Genomic DNA, 21,259 nt, shown 5'->3' with positions numbered 1-21,259 from the left:
GGAAAAGAGTCACGGCCACCTGAGAAGAGTCATGGTTATGTCATGGCTGTGTCATGGTCTGGTGGTATGGTGGTAGTGGACCGTGACACTTTAGCCGCGCATGCTTGTTGCCGGTGGCAACGTGTAGTTTTTAGCATGTTTAAGGTCCGGGGTGGCAGCATAACTCAATCTCCATAAGAAGCTGAAGTCCCACTAACCTCAGGCTCCAAGCTCAAATACTATAAGAGCCCACACCCAGCTCCACCTTGCTCACACTTTAACCCCATACCCACCAGAATGGGAAGGGATAACATCCTTAAAAGGGAAGTGTGTAAACATGCTAAAAACTACACGTTGCCAACAGCAACAAGCATGCACGGCTAAAGTGTCACGGTCCACTACCACCAGACCATGACACAGCCGTGACAGGTTATTAATGAATTCCTGCTCTCCTGCCCACCTGCTGATGACTGACAGTCTTCTACCTAGTTTTCTCCCTTTCTATCTAGGAGAGAACTGCCAATCATCAGCAGATGGACGGGAGAGCAGGAGATTATAATAACCAGGACTCTTCTCAGGTAGATTTGACTCTTCTCAAGGCCTGAGCTGCAATGATTATGATGCTGGTTCTCGACAACCACTTACATTTAGCTCATGAGTGACACACCTCAGTGAGGTCAGCATAAAGTAGATAAAAGGTTCCCTTTAAATGAAACACCTGTCATTTATTAGTTGTCTTTGATAAGTAATTCTAAGTCTCTTCAATCATACCTTGAGCAGGTTTCACTATATAGCCACCAGAACAAAAACGTGGCCAGTAGAAAGCGGTGTATTTGATCAAGATTGGTCTAACACCACAGTTTTGAAATAATGAGCATGGGCTTTATCTGTTTGGAGACCCCTGACTTTTGTAGCAGTGATCTCCTGTAACCCATCTCAAATTTTTGATCCACATCTGAGCCAATGTTTTTAGTTGGCTAGGCATATGGACAATATGTAAATGTCATCCTGGCCTTTATTCATATGTATTATCCCTTTCACACCCTTCTTTTCTCTCTATTTTATCGGGGTATAATTTATTTATTTTTGCTCTAAATTGATCACTAATGTCATTATACATTAGATACAAGAAAAAAACTAAACTAAAGTAAGAGTGTTAGTCAGAAGAATCTTTTGGAGATATATCCAAAATGAATCTTGGAATTACAGGCAGAGCGCCAGAGGGGGGTATAGGGGGGGAGGAGGATAAGGTCATATGGGAAGTGGGTAGAGTGGAAGGCTTCTGGTGGTGGCTTAGTGAGTAGACCAACTACTGAATAAAATGTATAGACTAAAAACAAAGAGAAACAAGCCACCATAGGAGTGCCAACAAACTTAAATAATAAATAAAGGCACACAAAAAATTCCAATAGGAATACTGTAGTTGCTATAAACACTATTTCAATGTTAAAAGTAATTTCAATGATAAAAAATAAAATATTTGAGTTTGTTGGTGCCCCCATTGTTTCTCTTTGTTTTTGGTCTATACATTAAACATTAGGTCACATTTATATAAAATAAGTATTTCTGATTAACTTTGCAATTTAGTGTGACACTGAGGGTGATTGACACTATGTAGGTAATTATCTGAGCTATCCTGAAGGTCATTTGAGGTGGGCACAATGCTTCTTAGGTGCCTTCTGCTGTTTTGGCTGATGCATGCGTGTTTAATTGCTCCAGTACCGTTGCAGCCCGAAGAGGACCTGAGCTTTACCCAACAGAAGGAGACTCCTTAGGTCACCGCATGTACAGTACTGTGATTTGACGCCACCTGCCAGGAGTACGTATTCCTAACCTCTGTGTGGCCGCAAGCGTAATAGGCACAGACGCGCGCACATTGCGGGAGTATGTGCAACTGCCCAGGATACATGCCGATCGCAGCATTGAACAGTGAAGGATATTTAAACCTGCAGCAGATAATCATTTCCTTGCTGCAGGTCAGTACATACATTGGCTTCTTCCATCTAAGTGCCACCGTGCACCCTACAGAAATGGTCCCCTGATGAACCGATTTATTGTATATAGGGGAAACACGTCGGGACACACTGTAATTTGGAGACATCACGGTATATGGGGAAATTGTCTTATTATACAATTTAGGAACAGCCACTGATAAGTGGGGCCGCCCCTTTTAGGGTGATTACTCTGCTTTTAGGCAGGGACAGTATAGATCAACAGGGATAGTATCCCATTGCCTTCAAGTGGATTTGCTCCAGTCGTTTCTAGTGTCCCCCTGGATAGTTCAAAGAGCCATTGAATAGGTCTGCAGCACTTGGCATTCAAATACCTCCACAGAGTGACCTGGTGTATAAAATCCCCCCACTATTGAGGTCCAAAGTACCGTGAGATAATAGTCTCCTTTGCAACATTTGCATTATATATGTATTTATTGTTTTTGAATATTTTTAGTCATCATAGTAATAAAAGTGACGTTTTATAGAAGTTTAGTTACCTGCATCCTAGTGCTGGCTTCCTAATCCTTCCCCTCTAGGCCTGTGATGCCGCACTGTGCTCCCATTTGTCACCACCGTGGGCAGTAATTAGCTGCAGGCGATGTGGTCGAGACTGGATGTCTGCTGTGCCTGAAATCCCACTCCTGCCCGAAATCCCATGCTGGCGGGTACACACTCCCTTCCTCAGTGGCACTGCTGACAGTCAGTATTGTATAATGAATGCTGGCCCAGCCATAATGTATGCAGGCACAGGATTTCAGAGGACAATCTGGGGGCCCTGGCACTTGCATCATTAGACAATGCTCCTGGGCACTTGCAAGCTCATTTGCATTTGGCTTCAACGTTTGTTGTTGGACCATCAATGCATCTAGGTGACCTGTTCAGGTTTCCCCTGGGCCTTAGATCTGAGCCTTAAAAGTAGCACTAGCCATACTAAATTGTGGTCGCAACTCAAGGCCAGATCCATTGGAAATAGTATTGACTAACAAAAAAATGTCTAAAAAAACAAATGGTTTGTTTTGTAGATTATTTTGATAAAGTAAAGACACTGGAGGGCTTCCACTGTGTCTTACCTTGCTGTACACCTCTTTCATGTTTGTTTAGTTATCCACATCTAGCCCTTCCATATTCACAATTAGAGAGGAGCGAATCAAATCCCACAAAGTGGAATTCGATCCGAATTTCAGGAATTATTCGATTCGCCTAGAAGCCGAATTTCCTCGTGCTTCGTGTCAGCGAATCGATTAATCCTGAAATTCAAACTTGCTACCTCCATTTGCTAGCGTTGGGCCGATATCCTGTGCAGCACGAGATTACATCATAACGCCGACCAGCGTGACAACGTTATCTCATGCCGCACGTGATTTTGGCTGAGATCTTCAAGCAAGATAGCGGCGGATGGCCCGTTGCGAGCAGATGGATGCGGTAAGTTTGATGTAATGTTTTTTTTAATGTTAATTGCACACTGTACACTCAGATCATGTATAAATGCAAAATCTGAGGGGTACAATGACGGGAGTGGTGCTATCGCAGCTCCCTGTCATTGCACCGGCTACTTACAAAAAAATGCACTTCGTGGCGAAGTAATTTGTCTCAAAGCTAATTTTTTGTTAAATTCTGCGAATCAGCGAATCGAATCTTCAATAAAGTCACTCATCTCTATTCACAATTACTGTACAATGTGCGACTGTGACTTAGATTTAAGCTGGTCATCTACAAGATATTTTAGAATGACTGATTTAGAACATTTTCAGATTTGGAGTCATGTTGGAGTTTTTCTTAGTCATTGTAAAAATCCTTGGAAAGTCATTTATGCCAAATGGCAGGTCTACTTTATCCTATCAATAGAATACCAGATCAGGATATAGGTCAATCTGTCATTTTAACCTAAGTTTCTGGTCTCCATTGATCTTTACAGGGGTGAGTAGTTATTCATATACATCTCCAAGTAAGAACATCCTTTTTTTAGTAACTTGTTAAGTGTTTAAAACCAGTTCTTTAAATTGTCCTTTTTAGTGTATTCAGAATTGGCTCTTTAGAAAGGAAGCTCAAAGAGAGTTTATGATGAGGTCCTTCTTCTTTTCATCTTCATTAATATTTTAGGCGTGTTAATGTCTTCTATTAAACTAGGAGGACTACAGAGGAACAATGTCAGAACCCCAAGCTCATAAGAGAAAATTATCTGGTCTTAGTTAAACATCAAAGTGACCAAACCCCGTTCTACGAGTGTATAAAAAGATCATGCCTTTACTTTGTAGATAGAAAAAACTTTTCTGTACGCACAATTCAGCCAGCAGCCAAACTCTAAGCACCATGTCTCATCAATCTCATCATTCTGTCCAAAGCAGATCAGGGTCTGGACACAAGAATTTTAGTTCATCGTCTGCTTGCTTACCATCTAAGCACAGCCTTAGTTCTTTTACTACAAAAAACATATCCATTGGCCATAAAGCCACTACAAATTTTGGCAGCAAAAGTGTGTATGGTATAGTCTCAGGTGGAAATAAGATGTCAGTTGGAAGATTTGGACATGGGTACGGATCCAGCTTTGGTGGATCAGGCCATGGTTTTGGAGGATCTGTCTGCAATACAGGAATTACTGCTGTTACTGTAAACCAAAGTCTTCTGACTCCAATGAACCTAGAAATTGATCCAAATATCCAGAGAGTAAGGACCGATGAAAAGGATCAAATCAAAGGACTTAATAACAAGTTTGCATCTTTCATTGACAAGGTAAGTTAAATTTATATTATTTTTTTTTAGAGATTACTATTGATGACCTATCTTCAGCTGTTTGCGAGAGCTGCTATGTGCCAGAACCAGGAACCACAACAGCACAGCTCCATATGATGCGTAGTGATCCTACCTGTTACTATAGTGCTGCTCCCTTACACTTGATTGGGTGCGGCACTGCAGTAACCAGGCATACTATACAGTGTACAGAACTGTGTAAACCTTCAAAGAACTGATTATTTTTATATTAGTAACATTCTAAGGACAGGTCATCAATAAACTGGGAAAAACATGTACATATTAATAAAATATAGATTTTAAACACATATGGAACAGATTATCGTTATAATATACAGTGAGATCAAAGGCATGTATTGTAGCAAATATAAATTATAGTATTTTGAATTATTAAAAGTACAGAAAAAAGGATATATTAATTTGCTAATAAAATGTACAAATTTGTTATCTCCTCACTGTATATGGGTGTTCACCTAAGGCAAAGGGGGGAGAGGAAACCTGTAAGAAGACTTCAGGGGGTCTGGTGACAGATTTTGCATTGGGTCTTCAAGTTATCTCTCTAACAATAAGTTCTATTGATACTTGTGCCAATATGGAGCCATGAAAGTATGCCAGATCAATTTTGAAACAGATACTGATGAACACTTTTGAGTTTCATGATATCTGTCAGGTTTGGGGTTGAAGTCAATGGGATCTGTCACAATTATTATTATCATAATTATAGCTCTAAAATAAATGGAAGCCTGACTCTAGCGTGACCAAACCCAGAATCTGGCCAGACTTAGACAAGTCTTATAATTATTCCATAATCTTTAAACTAATCACAACAGAAATACACATATAATGTGAGGTCAGTCCAAATTATTAATGGGTCAAATTTTTCAATTTGAAACAATAATATATACATGAATAATTTCACGTAATATTTATAACTAGTACATACCAATGATAGTAAAATCTTACTGTATGAATATTTTGGGGCAAAAATTCATCTACACCCAAAGGGAGCTCACTCTCAATGATAATGTCAATTTTAGTTTTGCATCAGTTTTGTGTAGAGACCCTTCTAATCTCTTCCTAAATTCTATTTATTTTAAGTAAAAATGTTAATGGGTGTTGAGAAACTGGAAAGGGTTGTGATCTTCACAGTTTCTGTAATGTTATCAATCTAGACATGAGAAATTATACTCAAATCATGGCATGAAAGAAGCAATACGTCTTATCCTAGGTGATAAGGACAGGCTTGGCCTCAAGAAGAACCTAAATGGAACCTAATTTGTATCTTTGCTATGGGGAAAGTCATTTGTCATTCATGTAGATACCAGTAAAAAAAAAAAAAAAAAAGAACATCATACACATACATTCAAGACAAGTGCTAATAAAGTACTCATATTAGGATTAACGGCAAGAGCTTTAAAAGGGTGAGGAACATCAGTACATAATCTGGGAGAATTGAGAGGGATGTTTAAAAAAATCACTGAAGATCAGACAATGTTAACAAGCACTCTCCTTTTATCTTAGGTGAGGTTTCTTGAACAACAAAATAAGATGTTAGAAACGAAATGGTCTTTATTACAAGACAAAAAAACTGCCAGGTGCCAGATTGAACCATTGTTTGAAGCTTTTATCAGCAATCTCAGAAGACAACTTGAGAGTCTGACATGTGAGAGAGCTCGGCTAGAGTCAGAAAGAAGAAATATGGAAGAAGCAGTGGAGGAGTTAAAGTCAAAGTGAGTATAACAATAATATTAGAAACATAGCAAACAAGCTGAACATTTTTTTTTATTAGTATTGTATTTTGGTTCTGTATTTTAGCATCGGTAGATACTTCTTTTTTTTATTCTTAATTGGAACATTACAGACATTTAATCTCTCTAATAACCCCCCTATCTGCAAAAAGATTGGTTACTATGGCAGCCTGTGCTCGAGGCTCCTAGGCCTGCCAATATGAAGTTTCTATTAAGCCCTGCCTCAGGCAGGGCTTCACAGGAACATAGCAGTATTGCCATAGACTGTAACACTATATTGCAATCTATGATATAATTGATCTAATCATTACATTTTTCTAATCCGCTAGGGATGCTAAAGATAAAAACTATACAAAAAATAGGTAAAAATAAAAATGTTCCTTATTTTACAAATAAATGGAACATACACATCATTAGTATAGTGACAACCTAAGATGTCCAAACTATTAAAATATAAAAGTATCCTGTGTACGGTGAATGCTACAAAAAAAAGCAAAATTGATTGAATCACCATTTTTTGGTTGATTCGTCTTTCCAAAAAATGTATGAAAAGTGATCAAAAAGTTATATGTACCCCAGAATGGTACCAATAAAAATTACAGCTCGCCCAGGAAAAAATTAACCCTCATATAGCTCCATTTATGTAAATGTAAAAAAAAGTTATGATGTCAGAATATGGCAATACCAAGGTTTTTTTTTTACTTTTTTTTTAATATTGAAATTAAAAGATAAGAAAAACTATATCAAGGTGGTATTGTTGTAACCATAACGACATGCAGAATATAAAGTTAATATGTCATTGTTACCACACAGTAAATGTCGTAAAAACTATACCTGTAAGACTATGGCACAATTGCAATTTTTCCCAATTTCGCCAAATTAATAATTTTTACAAATATCAAGGCGAGAAAACAGAACTGGATCACACATCCACAATGCTATGCTTAGATCTAATTAAACTTGCTTCTCAGCTCAATATTAAAGTGTACAGCCCCCCATACTGTATGCTGTACAAGAGGCATTAGTGTACATTTTGATCCAAAGGCATAAGCCCACTCACCAAGCCAAGGTTGCTTCTTTGAGTGGGACCTACTCTGACAAAAAGGCACAGCAGAATGCGGTGACAAACCGGCACTGCCCTAGTAGGCGGCAGGACCCAGGAGTAAAACAGCAACCCTGCTGTCTGAATATGCCACCCATGGCACTGTGTCCCACCAACCAACCAGCACAGCGCCACAAAAACAAAGGCCACCACGTAGTACTGCACCATGTGAACAGTTGTCTAACACAACATGTCCATTGCTATCAGGAGCTGCAAGTCAATTACCACTAATATGCAGACTTCTGCAAAATTAAAACTACCTGTGCCGAATGGGAGGACTACTGATACCAGTAATAAAGGAGAAAGATTCAACATGCATATATTAGGGGGAGAAAAACAGAACTGGATCACACATACACCATGCTATGCTTAGATCTAATTAAACTCGCTTCTCAGCGCAATATTAAAGTGTACAATATAAAATTTTTACAGCTTCCCAATATATGTTAGGAATATTAAATAGTGCCATTAGAAAGTACAATATTATTTGTACCTTATATGGCTATGTGAAGGGCAAAATGATAAAAAGTCACGGCTTTTGGAATGTAGTGAGTAGTGTTAATCGAGCACCAAAGTGCTCGTTTGCTCAGGTAGAACACTACACAATGCTTGTGTGTTCTACTGAGCACGCAAGCACAATGGAAGTCAATGGGAGAACCCGCGCATTAAACCAGGCACCCCCTGCTCTGAAGAGGGGAAGGTGTTGGGACTCTAATTCGGCTTAGGAGTCCCTGCTCTGACTCCATATATAGCTATGTCCAGATATGGAGTCAGTGCTTGTAGACACCCCAGTGTATTTAAAACTATCTTAGCCTGTATTTCAGAAAAGTTTATACCACAAATTGAACTCATGACCTTTTGCATTAGAGGCAAGAATCTTAACCACTGGGCTATACAACCCAATGATAACTTGTGTAAGTATTAGTTACTGATACCGAAACTATTATGAAGTTTTTCCAGCACGTGTGTCATTTGGTTGTATTGCCCAGTGGTTCAGATTCTTGCTTCTAATGCAAAAAGTTGTGAGTTCTAATCCCGGCAGATACATTTCAGAAATAGAGATGAAATATGTAGGTTTTTTAGTAATTATAAAAAATGTATGGCAGAAAATAAACGTGTAATTACAAAAAAAAAAGGATATTTTAGTAATTACACATTTATTTTGTGCCATACATTTTTTACAATTGCTAAAAAACATATACATTTAATCTCTATTTCTGAAATGTATCTGCCAGGATTTGAACTTACAACATTATGCATTATAGGCACGAATCTTAAGCACTGGGCTATACAACCCAAAGATAAACTGTCCTGGAAAAACCTTATAGTAGTTTCTGTATCAGTAAGTAATATTGTTGGGCACTAATATTTGAATTGCGAATATTAATCGCGAATATCGGCACTTTGAGAATTCGCGAATATTTGGAATATAGTGATATATATTCGTAATTTCTAATATTCTAGATTTCTTTTCATCAGTAACCTCCCTTCTTGCTTGTGGGCCAATAAGAAGGCTGCAATATCTTTGTCTGAGCTTAGCAACATCCCTAGCAACCGATAGGAAAGTTACCTACTCCTTTAGTATATAAGAACCTCCCCAGCAGCCCTTGTATGCAGGATTTTGCAGATCTGAGAGAGACAGCAGTGTTATTGCTGTGCTCTCTGCTTTCCTGTGTCATTACATTGGATAATTAGTTAGTTAGTTAGTTAGTTAGTTAGCTTATATATATCTTTCAGGTTGGAGCGTCTTCTTGCCATCACCCTGATTTTTAGCTCCCTCCACAGATTCTCAATTGGATTCAAGTCTGAACTCTGGCTGGGCCACTCCAAAATGTTAATGTTGTTGTCTTAAACACTTTTGCTGTGCGTTTTGGGTCATTGTCATGCTGAAATATCCACTGGTGCCCAAGGCCAAGTTTCTCTGCAGACTGCCTGATGTTGTCGTTGAGAATCCTCATGTATTGCTCTTTTTTCATGGTGCCGTTTACTGTGATTAGGTTCCCTGGTCCATTGGCTGATAAACACCCCCAAAGCATTAGGTTCCCATCACCATGTTTGACAGTGGGGATGGTTTTCTTTGGGTTGAAGGCTTCTCCTTTTTTACGCCAAATAAAGGAAACATCATTGTGACCAAACAATTCAATTTTTGTTTCATCTTACCATAACACAGAAGACCAGAAGTCTTCTTCTTTGTCCAGATGAGCTTTTGCAAAGGCCAAGCAAGTTTTTGTGTGCCTTATCTGGAGAAGAGGCATCCTCCTTGGTTTGCATTGTACAGTGTCCGTTAGATTGTCTGCCTTGAGACATTGCCACCAGCAGAGCCCAGATTCACCAGGATGGCATTGGTGGTGATCCTTGGATTCTTTTTCACCTGTCTAAGGATCCTCCTAGGCAGCACAGGTGTTACTTTTGGCTTCCGACCATGTCCTCTGAGATTTTCCACAGTGTGGAACATCTTGTATTTTTTTCTCAAATGTAAATAAAAGCTGAGAAATGCTTTTTTTCCACATGAATGCCTCTTGTACATAGTCTTATTATCTTTTGGGAGACACCTATGTCATTTCCTGTCAAAAAATTACTTGCTGGTTGAATAAAAGTAACTAAGTCAAAAAATGTGCCAGGGGTATGAATAATTATGGGCAGCATTGTACATAGTGCTGTGTGTATGCATGTATGCTACATACATACATACATAGTGCTGTGATGTCTCAAGTTCACAACATTACTTAGTGCACCAATCACTAATAAGTAGTCAGACCTGTTAAATGTGAAGTTGCATGTATTGCACCAAAATATTCACATCATTAGTGCCGATTTTGCAATCACAAATATATTGGAGCACTCTATCTGCATATAAAGCTATTGTAATGTTCTGCCGTGCCAACCATTTTCTCCAGTCTCAGGAAACTTCTACCAGCTTGAAAAATGTAGCTATAGTGACCCACGCCTGTATTTTGAATGCATTGCGCAAATATTACATTGCTGATTTTTTGCAATTAAGAAAATAATCTCAAATTCGTGAATTCGCAAAAATATATAGAATATTCTACCAAATATTCACAAAATATCGCAAATTCAAATATTGCCCCTGCAACTCATCACTAGTAAGTATTGTAATACTTACTGATACAGAAACTACTATAAGGATTTTCCAGTGCAGGTTATCTTTGAGTTGTATAGCCCAGTGGTTAAGATGCTTTCCTCTGATGCTAAAGATTGTGAGTTCAAATCCTGGCAGAAACTTTTCTGAAATACAGACTAAATTAGTTTTAAATACACTGGGTGTCCCAAGCGCTGACTCAATATATCGACATAGTTATACAGGTCCTTCTAAAAAAAAATTGCATATTGTGATAAAGTTCATTATTTTCTGTAATGTACTGATAAACATTAGACTTTCATATATTTTAGATTCATTACACACCAACTGAAGTAGTTCAAGCCTTTTATTGTTTTAATATTGATGATTTTGGCATACAGCTCATGAAAACCCAAATTTCCTATCTGAAAAAATTAGCATATCATGAAAAGGTTCTCTAAACGACCTATTAACCTAATCATCTGAATCAACTAATTAACTCTAAACACCTGCAAAAGATTCCTGAGGCTTTTAAAAACTCCCAGCCTGGTTCATTACTCAAAACCACAATCATGGGTAAGACTGCCGACCTGACTGCTGTCCAGAAGGCCATCATTGACACCCTCAAGCAAGAGGGAAGTCTGTGGGAAGGAAAAAGTGTGGCAGAAAACGCTGCACAACGAGAAGAGGTGACCGGACTACTTCAGTTGGTGTGTAATGAATCTAAAATATATGAAAGTCTAATGTTTATCAGTACATTACAGAAAATAATGAACTTTATCACAATATGTTAATTTTTTGAGAAGGACCTGTATATGGAGTCAAAGCAGGGACTCTTAAGCCGCTGACTCACACTGAGGGATTCCCTCACTGTACATCTTCTGCATAGAAATAGAGGCAAAATTTTATTTAAATACACTGACTCGAGCTGAGCTGGTGTTCGGCCAAGCATGCTCGCTCAACGCTAGTAGTGAGAAAAAAAGAAAATATAAATAAAATTGGCTGTGGTGGTCAATATCCCCCTAGACTTCCACATGTGTACAATATATGATGAGGAGTGTTGAGATATGAGTCAATTAGGAGACTTGTTTTAAAAAGAATTTCAAACCAATAAAACTTTAGGCTGGCCTGTAAGTTTAATGAATTTATATTGTGCTTTAACAGATATGAAGAGGAGCTAAACAGACGCACTGCTGCAGAAAATGAATTTGTGAACATTAAGAGAGTGAGTGATATCAAAAAGTTATAGCTTTCAAATCCATAGAAAAAAAAAACTTAATCATTAGCTGTAATTTTTTATACTTTGGCTGTATTTCTCATACAATTTTTGATGCTATCTTCTGTTCTGGGCTGTGGTCACATGTCCATATTTCCTATGATGTTATGTCCGTGGGCGTGTCAACAGGGGCAGTGTAATGGGAGTGTCTATGTGTCTGTGTGGGAGGAGCTATAAAGTAGCTGGGCACTGTTAGGGGCAGTGTTGGAGCTGTGGTAGAGAGAGGTGAAGTGCATAATGGGTTTGGTTGGCTACAGCAACAGGAAGTGAGAAGAGAGGAAGAGAGTAATTTGCTTACAAGGTATTTTTAAAGTATGTACAGTACCAATCACAGGAGCATAGGTGTTAAAACAATAGTAATCCAGGAAAAATAACATTTGAAGGGGTTGTCTGGAGTTTTAATATTAATTAACTACTCTTAGCTATTTGATGAGGATGTAGCACATTCTCTAATTATGTGAACGGGACATACACCTGTAGTATAACACAGCCAGAACAGAAGGTACAGCACTATGCCTGGTAATGAAGAGACCACAGTGCTTACCCAAGTGCTTCAGAGGAACCTAGTGGTACTGCCAATGCTATTTGTTTGCAGTCTATGGGATATTTAATGATAACATGTCCAAACCCCGTAGGTGAGCTAAAAATAAAAGTAAAAAGTAAAAAAAAAAGTCTTAAAAAAATGAAAATAAAATCCTCATCTGTCTATTATCTATCTATCTATCTATCTATCTATCTATCTATCTATCTATCTTACTCTTAAAAGCAGCATTGTTAGTGACTATATGGTGGGGGGATTTATCTGGCATTTATCAAAACTGGTATAAATAAAAAACTGGCTTAGTTGCCCATAGCAACCAATCAGATTCCACCTTTCACTTTTCAGAGCTCCAGATTGAAAGGTGGAATCTGATTGGTTGCTATGAGCAGCTAAGCCAGTTCTACCTTACACCAGTTTTGATAAATACGCCCCCTCCCCCTGCATTTATGACTTTTCAAACCTGCTGCAACAAAATAATGCTACAAGTGGTTGTTGTAGACTACTCACGCCACCTTCCGAAAAGGTGAGTGCAGTGAGGGGATGAGACCAGTGGGCCCAGCACAATAATCTTCATTTATGCCGGTTTTCTGCTGTAAATGGAGACAGAAACCTACGGGTACTCGGACTACTGGAGGATGCGCCTAACATTAGTTTTACTTTTTCATTGACGGCATCAGTTAATACTTGAGGATCATATGACTTCTAGGTCTTCAGCATTTTACCAATAGTCCATACCTGCTAGTTATTAGGACATGGTACATTTGTATAATTACCAGTCTATGATCACACTTTGATTTACTATTACTTCTCTCTTAGGATGTTGATGCAGCCTTTATGAATAAAGCAGAACTACAAGGCAGGATGGATTCACTAACAGATGAGGTCAACTTCCTGAGAACCCTGTTTGATGCGGTATGTCATTTACAGCTCCTATGCTCTAGGTACAGAAATACTTGAAGGCTGCATATAGTCCCTGTGGTGTAGTCATTGTAGCTATTATTCACCATAAACCTGCAATTGTTAAAAGTGATGGCAACGTTCAGCATTGTTATGTCTTTTTCAAGGATACAGTAAGTGATGTATAAGTGTGAAACTAGTGAAACTAGCGCTAAACTGTTCAGGAATTGATGCTGGAACACCACTAGGCCCAATTGACTGGGGATTCAGTCTGTTTCTAGCACTAGTGCCTGACAAATAACGTTGTAAGCCACGTGGAGCAGCAAATGGGCATTGACCACTACACTTCTGGATAGAGATGCATGAATATTTGTTGCTCTGGAAGTGGAGTCAAAGCCTCTGCACATGCTCTGCTACAGTACTTGGTGCGGCAGTGCAGGCATGAAGTTCTCAAGAACATTTGAGATGTCTGGCCCTGTCAATCAAGCAACAGGGTGGAGCTTCTTCAGGAGCAGGTACAGTCCCTTGCAGGTGAAGAACTCTCACTGCAGGTGAGAATCAATTTGTTCATATCTACTCAATATGTTTCCCAGAAGCTCTACTCATCTTTTATGATAAGTCGGGTCATGCAGGCAGTGTCTTGCCTCTCACTCACTGTGCCATTCAGTCGGTCTTGGCCACGTGTCCTCACATGAGCCAGGAAAGAGCGCTCAGGGGTCTTGAGAGAGACTTGCAGAAGGAGGGGCCGGGTCCCAGAAAAATAATGTGATTATTGCCTCCTCCTTCGGCAATCCTCACCACTGGCACTCCAGATGGCTCCTAACAACATGCCCCAAGTTCATGCCTGTATGAGAATTCCTGAGAATAGACAGATATGCAATGCACTGTATGATAGTATATAACATGATTAAAGTCTAAGGACTGTATTGTCTTCTGTGTTCTTAAGGAAATTGCTCAGCTTCAGTCTCAGATCTCAGACACATCAGTCATTGTCTCCATGGACAACAGCCGAGACCTGGATCTGAACAGCATCATTGCCGAAGTAAAGGCTCAGTATGAGGAGATTGCCAACAAGAGCAGAGCAGAAGCTGAGTCACTGTATCAAACCAGGGTGAGTCTACAACACTTTTGAAGTCTTCAAATAAAATAGCTTTAAATAAATATACATCACCTTTATAATGCTATGGTCTACTACATGATATTGGTATTGGTTACTGGTTCATACCCCATCCTCAATACTTTACTGACCCCTTTCCCCAAATAAGGCACGGACACTAGGTTGGATTCCATTGGCCACAAAATTAATATTATTAACAAAATAAATACATCTAAAATATATATCAAAAACCCAACCAACTACCATACCAATTAACCCATAAGACATGAAAATAATATAACCTACTGTATATGCAAATATATGACAATGAGGGAGGTTCTCGAAGGCCCAACGTTCCTGTTAACACTATTGCTAGCACTCAACGTTCCTGTTAACACTATTGCTAGACTTTAACCCTTGTAAAGATCCACTGAGCCTGAACACAGGCCCTGCTAAAAATTTCATCAACCATGGGATTCCAGCCTCAACCATGGGACCCTCTCATCAACCTCAACCTGCCACTCCATTAACTTTGAAGAACCCCAGCCGCTACAACTGCTGCAACAAAAAAAAAACATTCCAAACACAGTACCATCACCGACCCAACCAATCATCCCAAAAATTAAAGCACTAAGGAGGGTGAGCGGGGTAGGGGGGGGGTTCTGGTTTCAGCTTGCTTCTCTTAAAGTTTCGCCTGATTTTCCTTCTATGTCTCTTTCAAGCCCCTATTTTCCACCTCCTCCAAACCCCAACATCTTAAAATTAACTCCTCCAATGCCCCCCCCCTTAACATTCTCACACCAAATCTATGTAATGCTGGCTTCCCCCTAAGGCTTCACCCCCATTTTCGTCTCACAAAATGACGATTTAGGAAGAAAATCCCACCAATTGTAATACAGAAAATGTATAGCTATAAGCTCCTAGGCCCCCAAGCAAAATCTGTAACAGGGCCCCCACCTGTATCAAATAGTCTTCATATGAGACAGATACATTTATTGAGCCTTCTTTACGCTTTATTGCCTAGGTGTGACTGCAACCTCTGCACCCCATCAGTTATACCCCTGCCTAGATATTTTAACACCCAGTAGCGCCACATACATTTTCCTTTTTTTCCTCTCTACCTTAAATTATCATAACTTTTTTTTTACTTTTCTCCATTATATAGCCATATGAGGGCTTAAATTTTTTAATAGAAATAGAAAATAAGAAAAATTTGTTTGTGGGTGGGAATTGAACACAAAATGCAATTGCTCCATAATTTTTGGGGTTTTGTTTTTATGAATTTCACTGCATGCTAGAATTGAGATGCTACAGTATCTTTAATCTGCGAGTTAGTGTGATTACAGCAACACCAAACATACACTTTTTTTGTGCTTTTAAAAAAAAAAATGTGTGGCCATATTCTGGAAGCCATAACTTTTTTAATAGCTCTTCCTACAGAGTTGTATGAAGGCTTGTTTTTTGTGGGTGAGTTGTAGTTTTTAACGGGGTGGTCCGAGTTTTTGATATTCATGGCCTATTATCAGGATAGGTAATCAATATCAGATTGGCAAAGGTCTAACTAATTCCCACGCCAATGGCTTCATGCACTTCCTAGGCCATTGATATTACGTTCTTTGCCACCTGGCTTAGGTGCAGCTCAGTCCCATTCAAGTGTAACAAGCTACAAAACTGTGATGGTCACACGCACAGGATATATTTTCATCCACTGGGGTCAAATATTGATGGATCCCATGAGGAACGTAACGAGCGGAGGCAAGGATCGGAAGCCCACAGAAGCACTACAAAGCATTTCAATGGGATTTCGGTCCGTGCCTCCACACTGCAAAAAAAAACCAACTGAATATGTTCTAATTTTTGCGATGCGGAACGTATCTTGCGGATCACGGACCCTTTTCAATTGAATGGGTCCGCATCTGCAAACGGTGTGCAACTCATTTATACAGCAATAGAGCAGGATATATCATAACAGGTGTTTACAGACATACTAACAGGATATATTTCTCCTTTGTAGTACGAGGAACTGCGTATAACTGCCGGCAGACATGGCGACGATCTACGCAACACTAAGCATGAAATTGCTGAACTCAATCGTTTTATTCAAAGACTTAAAGCAGAGATTGAGAGTGTGAAAGAGCAGGTAATATGAGCACTTATTCATAAATGTCCTTGTTGTTAATAGTAGTTGTAAAAAGTAGCATATCATCCATGGAGGCAGGCTATGCAACTGCTCCAGCGCTTATCTCCTTCTTCTGTAATACTGCATTTTCATGAAGCCACCACTTGGGGGAGCTCAGTGCAAATAGTCTTCTTGGCATTCAATGGAAACTGTATAAATTTATTGTAAATTTTGTTTTATTAACAAATATAATAATAAATTAATACAAGTTTAACAAAATATAAAATGAGATAAACATCACCATTACAAATGGAAGTTTGTATATATTATACCTGTTGAGACATCACAGGAACAACACTTCCTAATTTAAAAAAAAAAAAAAAAAAGCATATTAAGCAAAGTGATTATTTGAAAAAACATCAATATAAATCATTTCAAAAGCTGATTCATACAATGGTGAAGGGAAAGGAGGGGTGGGGAGGGGGGAGGGGAAAGGAGAGGGAAACAAAACAAGGGGTCAAACAATGTGGGGGAAAAGAAAAAGTTGTCACATGTTTCGTTAGATGGTTCAAGAGCACAAGGAACTGTATAAATTCCTATCCACTGAACAGCTCAGCATAGTGGTGGATTCAGACACACAGTTTTATAATACAGCTGTATGGGTATATTTATCAATGTATTTATGCCAGTTGAGTGATATAAATGCATTGACAAATATGATGTTCTTCAGCAACATATTTATGAAATATGTCTTTTTCTGGCATAGAAGTCAGGTAATGTGGGTGAGGTGATGACTTTTTTTATTACAATTTCATTTTCATTAAAACTTCTTCCATGTAATAAGATAATAAATTCATCAGAAATCGGGGGAGTTGTGATTTGCTTCTGTGCTACCTGGCAGTGTTTAACGCACTGGGAAAACTTGATTGGGCAGGGAAACGGGCTGATAATAAATTTTGCTATACAGCCCTATGAGATCTGTATATACCCCAAGTTAAAAATCTATGATTCAGTTGCTGTTACTTTTCCTAGAGAGCAAAACTGGAAGCCGCCATTACAGAGGCTGAAGAGCGTGGAGAAATGGCTGTCAGAGATGCCAAGAACAAACTGACTGAGCTAGAAGAAGCTCTACAGAAGGCCAAGCAAGACATGGCTCGCCAACTGCGAGAATACCAGGAGCTGATGAATGTCAAACTAGCTCTGGATATCGAGATCGCCACCTACAGGAAATTGCTAGAAGGAGAGGAATGCAGGTAGGAATAACATCAAGGTTGTTAAGTCTTTTGTGTTAGATTCAAAGCAGAATCGAGAAACCAAATACTGTAGGAAACTAACCAAAAAAATACATGTTTCCCTTTAAATTCAATTTTGTAGTGACTTATAACCTACACATTTCCCTCCTGTTGCAATACATTAAATCCCAAGTTTGCAAATTCTCTACATTATTCTCAAATACTCCTGTTCCCCTAAAAAAAAAGCCACTAGATCAGTTGCCTTTAGATAATGAGGCTGTCATTGACTACTGAGTGGCATGTACAGCTCGGCAGAATATGATGGTTCGATATAAGCAACAAGAAATAAATAATAGAAATAATAGTTCAACGGTGTGTGTTTGTAGATATTCTTTTTAATATGACACATTCCATATCTTACAGGTTAACCGGAGAAGGAAGTGGCTCTGTTAGCATTTGTAAGTATAAAGTGTCTTGTATACGTTTTGTACAATATTCATTTGTTTCAGATTGACCTTTGTATTATAATTTGTGATCGTAACTCTGTGGACGACTACTTCCTCATTTTGAATCCCCCAATATAACAACTCAATATAAGAAAAAAAAAAATAGTAGGTAACTAATACTAACTACATGCTGATTTACAGGGTCTCCTAGCCCACTGTATTTGCTAAATATCGGCATTATATAAAGTGTGTGAATTAAAAGCGTCAGAAAGTTATGGTTGTGGCTTATGACTTCTAACCTACTCGAGAATGGCACAGTGACTTATACTCCAAAGGCAGATGCCACAGATAGCTGGTAGGGTGGCCCCTTGTTTAAACTAAAAATGGAGGACAGGAGGACTCCACTAAGACATGTCCCCAAATCTGCTGAGCCACTGCTAAGCGGGAAATGAAATTTTTTTAAAAAGGGGAAGAACGTAAGTTGAGCTGCCGACTGGCCTTGAGTGCTTCTCTCACCTTCAGTCAGTCAAAGAGTGATGTGTCGGCTGACTCTAGTAAGTGACTTGGGGTGAGAGAAGCCCCAGTGAGTCAATTTGTAGTTGTAGCACGGGCTCAGACAGTGCAATGTTTATGTCTGAGCATGGAGCCACAGAAAAGGAGGACACCCAAGCTTCCATCCAGGCCTTGCACCAAATGGAGAAGAGGGAGCCAGGAAACTGGACTGTCCAGCCTAAAGCTAAATGTCTGGCCATCCTCATAGCAGGACAGTCTGTAGACTCCATGTGAGGTTGCCTCTGAGCAGGGCAGTCCCTATACTCCACACACAGAGTACTTGTACAAGACATTCATCTCTAGCTTCAGGACAGTGACTCAGGCTACAGTCCATCCCACGATACACTTGTCAAGACTACTTCTCACAGTACTCAGTGGATGGTTGCAGGGCATAGTAGTCTGACAGGGTTTTAATCTCTGTGCACTAATCCCTCCAGATCATCAGGTTTGGGCCTATTTTATTACAGTATCCAGGCTGGAAGTGGTCTGCAACCACGTGGGTCTTCTCAGCAAGGGAAAGTGCTCACTGAAGTGGCCCATCAGGCAGAAGCAGTCTAGAGCAGGTCCATGGGATAGCTGTCAGTCTTTAACCAGCCTTTAGATCTCACTGTCTCTACCTCTCTTAGCAGGAGCAGCTCAAACCATGGATCATCCTCACTGCTAACTCTCTAGTGTCTGAGGTGCATTGACTGCCACAGACACATTAAATGACAGACCAGAAGGAACTTCAGCTCCTCCAGTTTATGACCTAGCCCCACCTAGGGAGGCTCAATCTTATCAGAGTTAAAGCTTCAGATGATATCTGGCAGATAGATATATTTGTGCTAATTTTCTGTTTCCTTTTCTTAAGCCGTTCTGCATTCCACCAGTGGAGGCCATGGCAGCAATGTACATCATCACAAGAGTGGATTCAGCACAGGAAGTTTGTCAGCCGGAAAATACAATTCAGGACACGGCCATAACTGTTAATAGAAATAGGAGTGTGCTTTTCATTCTGTAGTTAGCTTTTCATAGATTTGAAGAACATTGACTAGAAATATCTGAGCAGATATAAGATTGAACTAAATGGACAACTCCTGTGACCCTGATGTTTTATACCAGTAAAATAATATCCATGAGAGCTGTGTTCTAAATTAGACCATTTAGGCTACAATTATTTTTGTAATGTCTAACTGATAAGTTATAACCCGATAAGACCAGGTGGCCTTCATGGAGTATTAACTAGATTTATTGAAATGAGTGTAACCATATGGTATAATATAATGGATGCTCCTTTGCTGATAATATGCAAACTTGAACTGTTGTCATAGAAGCTGCTAATATTTGATCTGCTCAGTAATGGCAATGGTAATTCTAGGTTTCTCCTTATAAAGTAATTTAATTATATAACATTTTACATTGAGGCTTGAAATTTCAAAAATGATAAAAGTACAAATGGCTGAAAGATCTTTCCTCAGTATTCCTGCTACAGGATTCAAGAGTTTTGATCTTTTTTACTTTTAGCATCATGTCCACCTTTAGGCATCATGTTACTTTATGTTTAGGTTCAAATTCCTATGCTGATTCATTCCCTATTTTAATATAGATTTTCTGATATAGGGTTCCAAATCCTCTGCAAGTTGGCCCAATTGTGGTTGCCTGATGGCTCAGTGATTAGCATTGAGGTCCTGAGTTTAAAACCGATCAGGGACAACATCTGCATGGAGATTGTATCCTCTCCCTGTGTCTGCATGAGTTTCCTCCACACTCCAAAAATAGGTAAATTGGCTTACTATGAAATTGACCCTAGTGTGTGTTGGGGTTGAACCACTATATGGCAGCCACTCAGTTCCAAGGGAGGTGCCCAAGCCACACAGCTATCCCTGCACTTTGAGTCCTTGTTAGTAAAGTGCTTTAGAAATGATTGTCATTAGATTTCGAGAGGGCCTTTAATCACTCCTGGTGGATCTGATATATTTGGTTTTCATACTCTTCATGAGATCTTCCAAACTGTCTTACATTTAGACCTTTTTCTATGCCTGAAACAGGGGGAGAAAATGGTAAATGATACGGGCATCTAATATAGGCATATTTCAGCATAATAAATTACCCCAATATTTTCTAAAACAGACATATCAGGATTCGTAAGAGGTCTTCTTTAAAACATAATTGTCTGGTTGCCTGCAGTCTCCACTAGAGGGAGCTTAGAAGCACACTAAATACTTTCTAAGGCTCCATTCAGATGTCCATGTGAATGGTCCATATCCGTTCCGCAATTATGCGGAGCGGTGGTGGACCCGTTCATTTTCAATGGGGCCAGAAAAGATGCGGACAGCACACAGTGCTCCGCCAAAAAATAGAACATGTCCTACTCTTGTCCGCAATAGCGGACAAGAATAGGCATTTTCTATTATAGTGCCGGCCATGTGCACATGGCCAGTGTCAGTGTTTTGCGGATCCGCAATTTGCCG

General features: G+C 39.3%; 1 protein-coding gene across 1 annotated transcript; it reads left to right on the top strand.

Moving 5' to 3' along the window:
- Positions 1 to 4,283: 4,283 nt before the first annotated feature.
- Positions 4,284 to 19,778, top strand: LOC122931371 (keratin, type II cytoskeletal cochleal-like). The gene is made up of 9 exons (XM_044285442.1): positions 4,284 to 4,703; positions 6,243 to 6,451; positions 11,815 to 11,875; positions 13,284 to 13,379; positions 14,311 to 14,475; positions 16,475 to 16,600; positions 17,612 to 17,832; positions 18,235 to 18,269; positions 19,660 to 19,778. The coding sequence occupies exons 1-9, from the start codon at positions 4,284 to 4,286 to the stop codon at positions 19,776 to 19,778; spliced, it is 1,452 nt and encodes a 483-aa protein (XP_044141377.1).
- Positions 19,779 to 21,259: the final 1,481 nt, after the last annotated feature.

The sequence above is a fragment of the Bufo gargarizans genome, chromosome 3, assembly GCF_014858855.1.
Source record: "Bufo gargarizans isolate SCDJY-AF-19 chromosome 3, ASM1485885v1, whole genome shotgun sequence".
Taxonomy (NCBI): Eukaryota; Metazoa; Chordata; class Amphibia; order Anura; family Bufonidae; genus Bufo; species Bufo gargarizans.
This window is presented reverse-complemented; position numbering and strand designations above follow the sequence as displayed.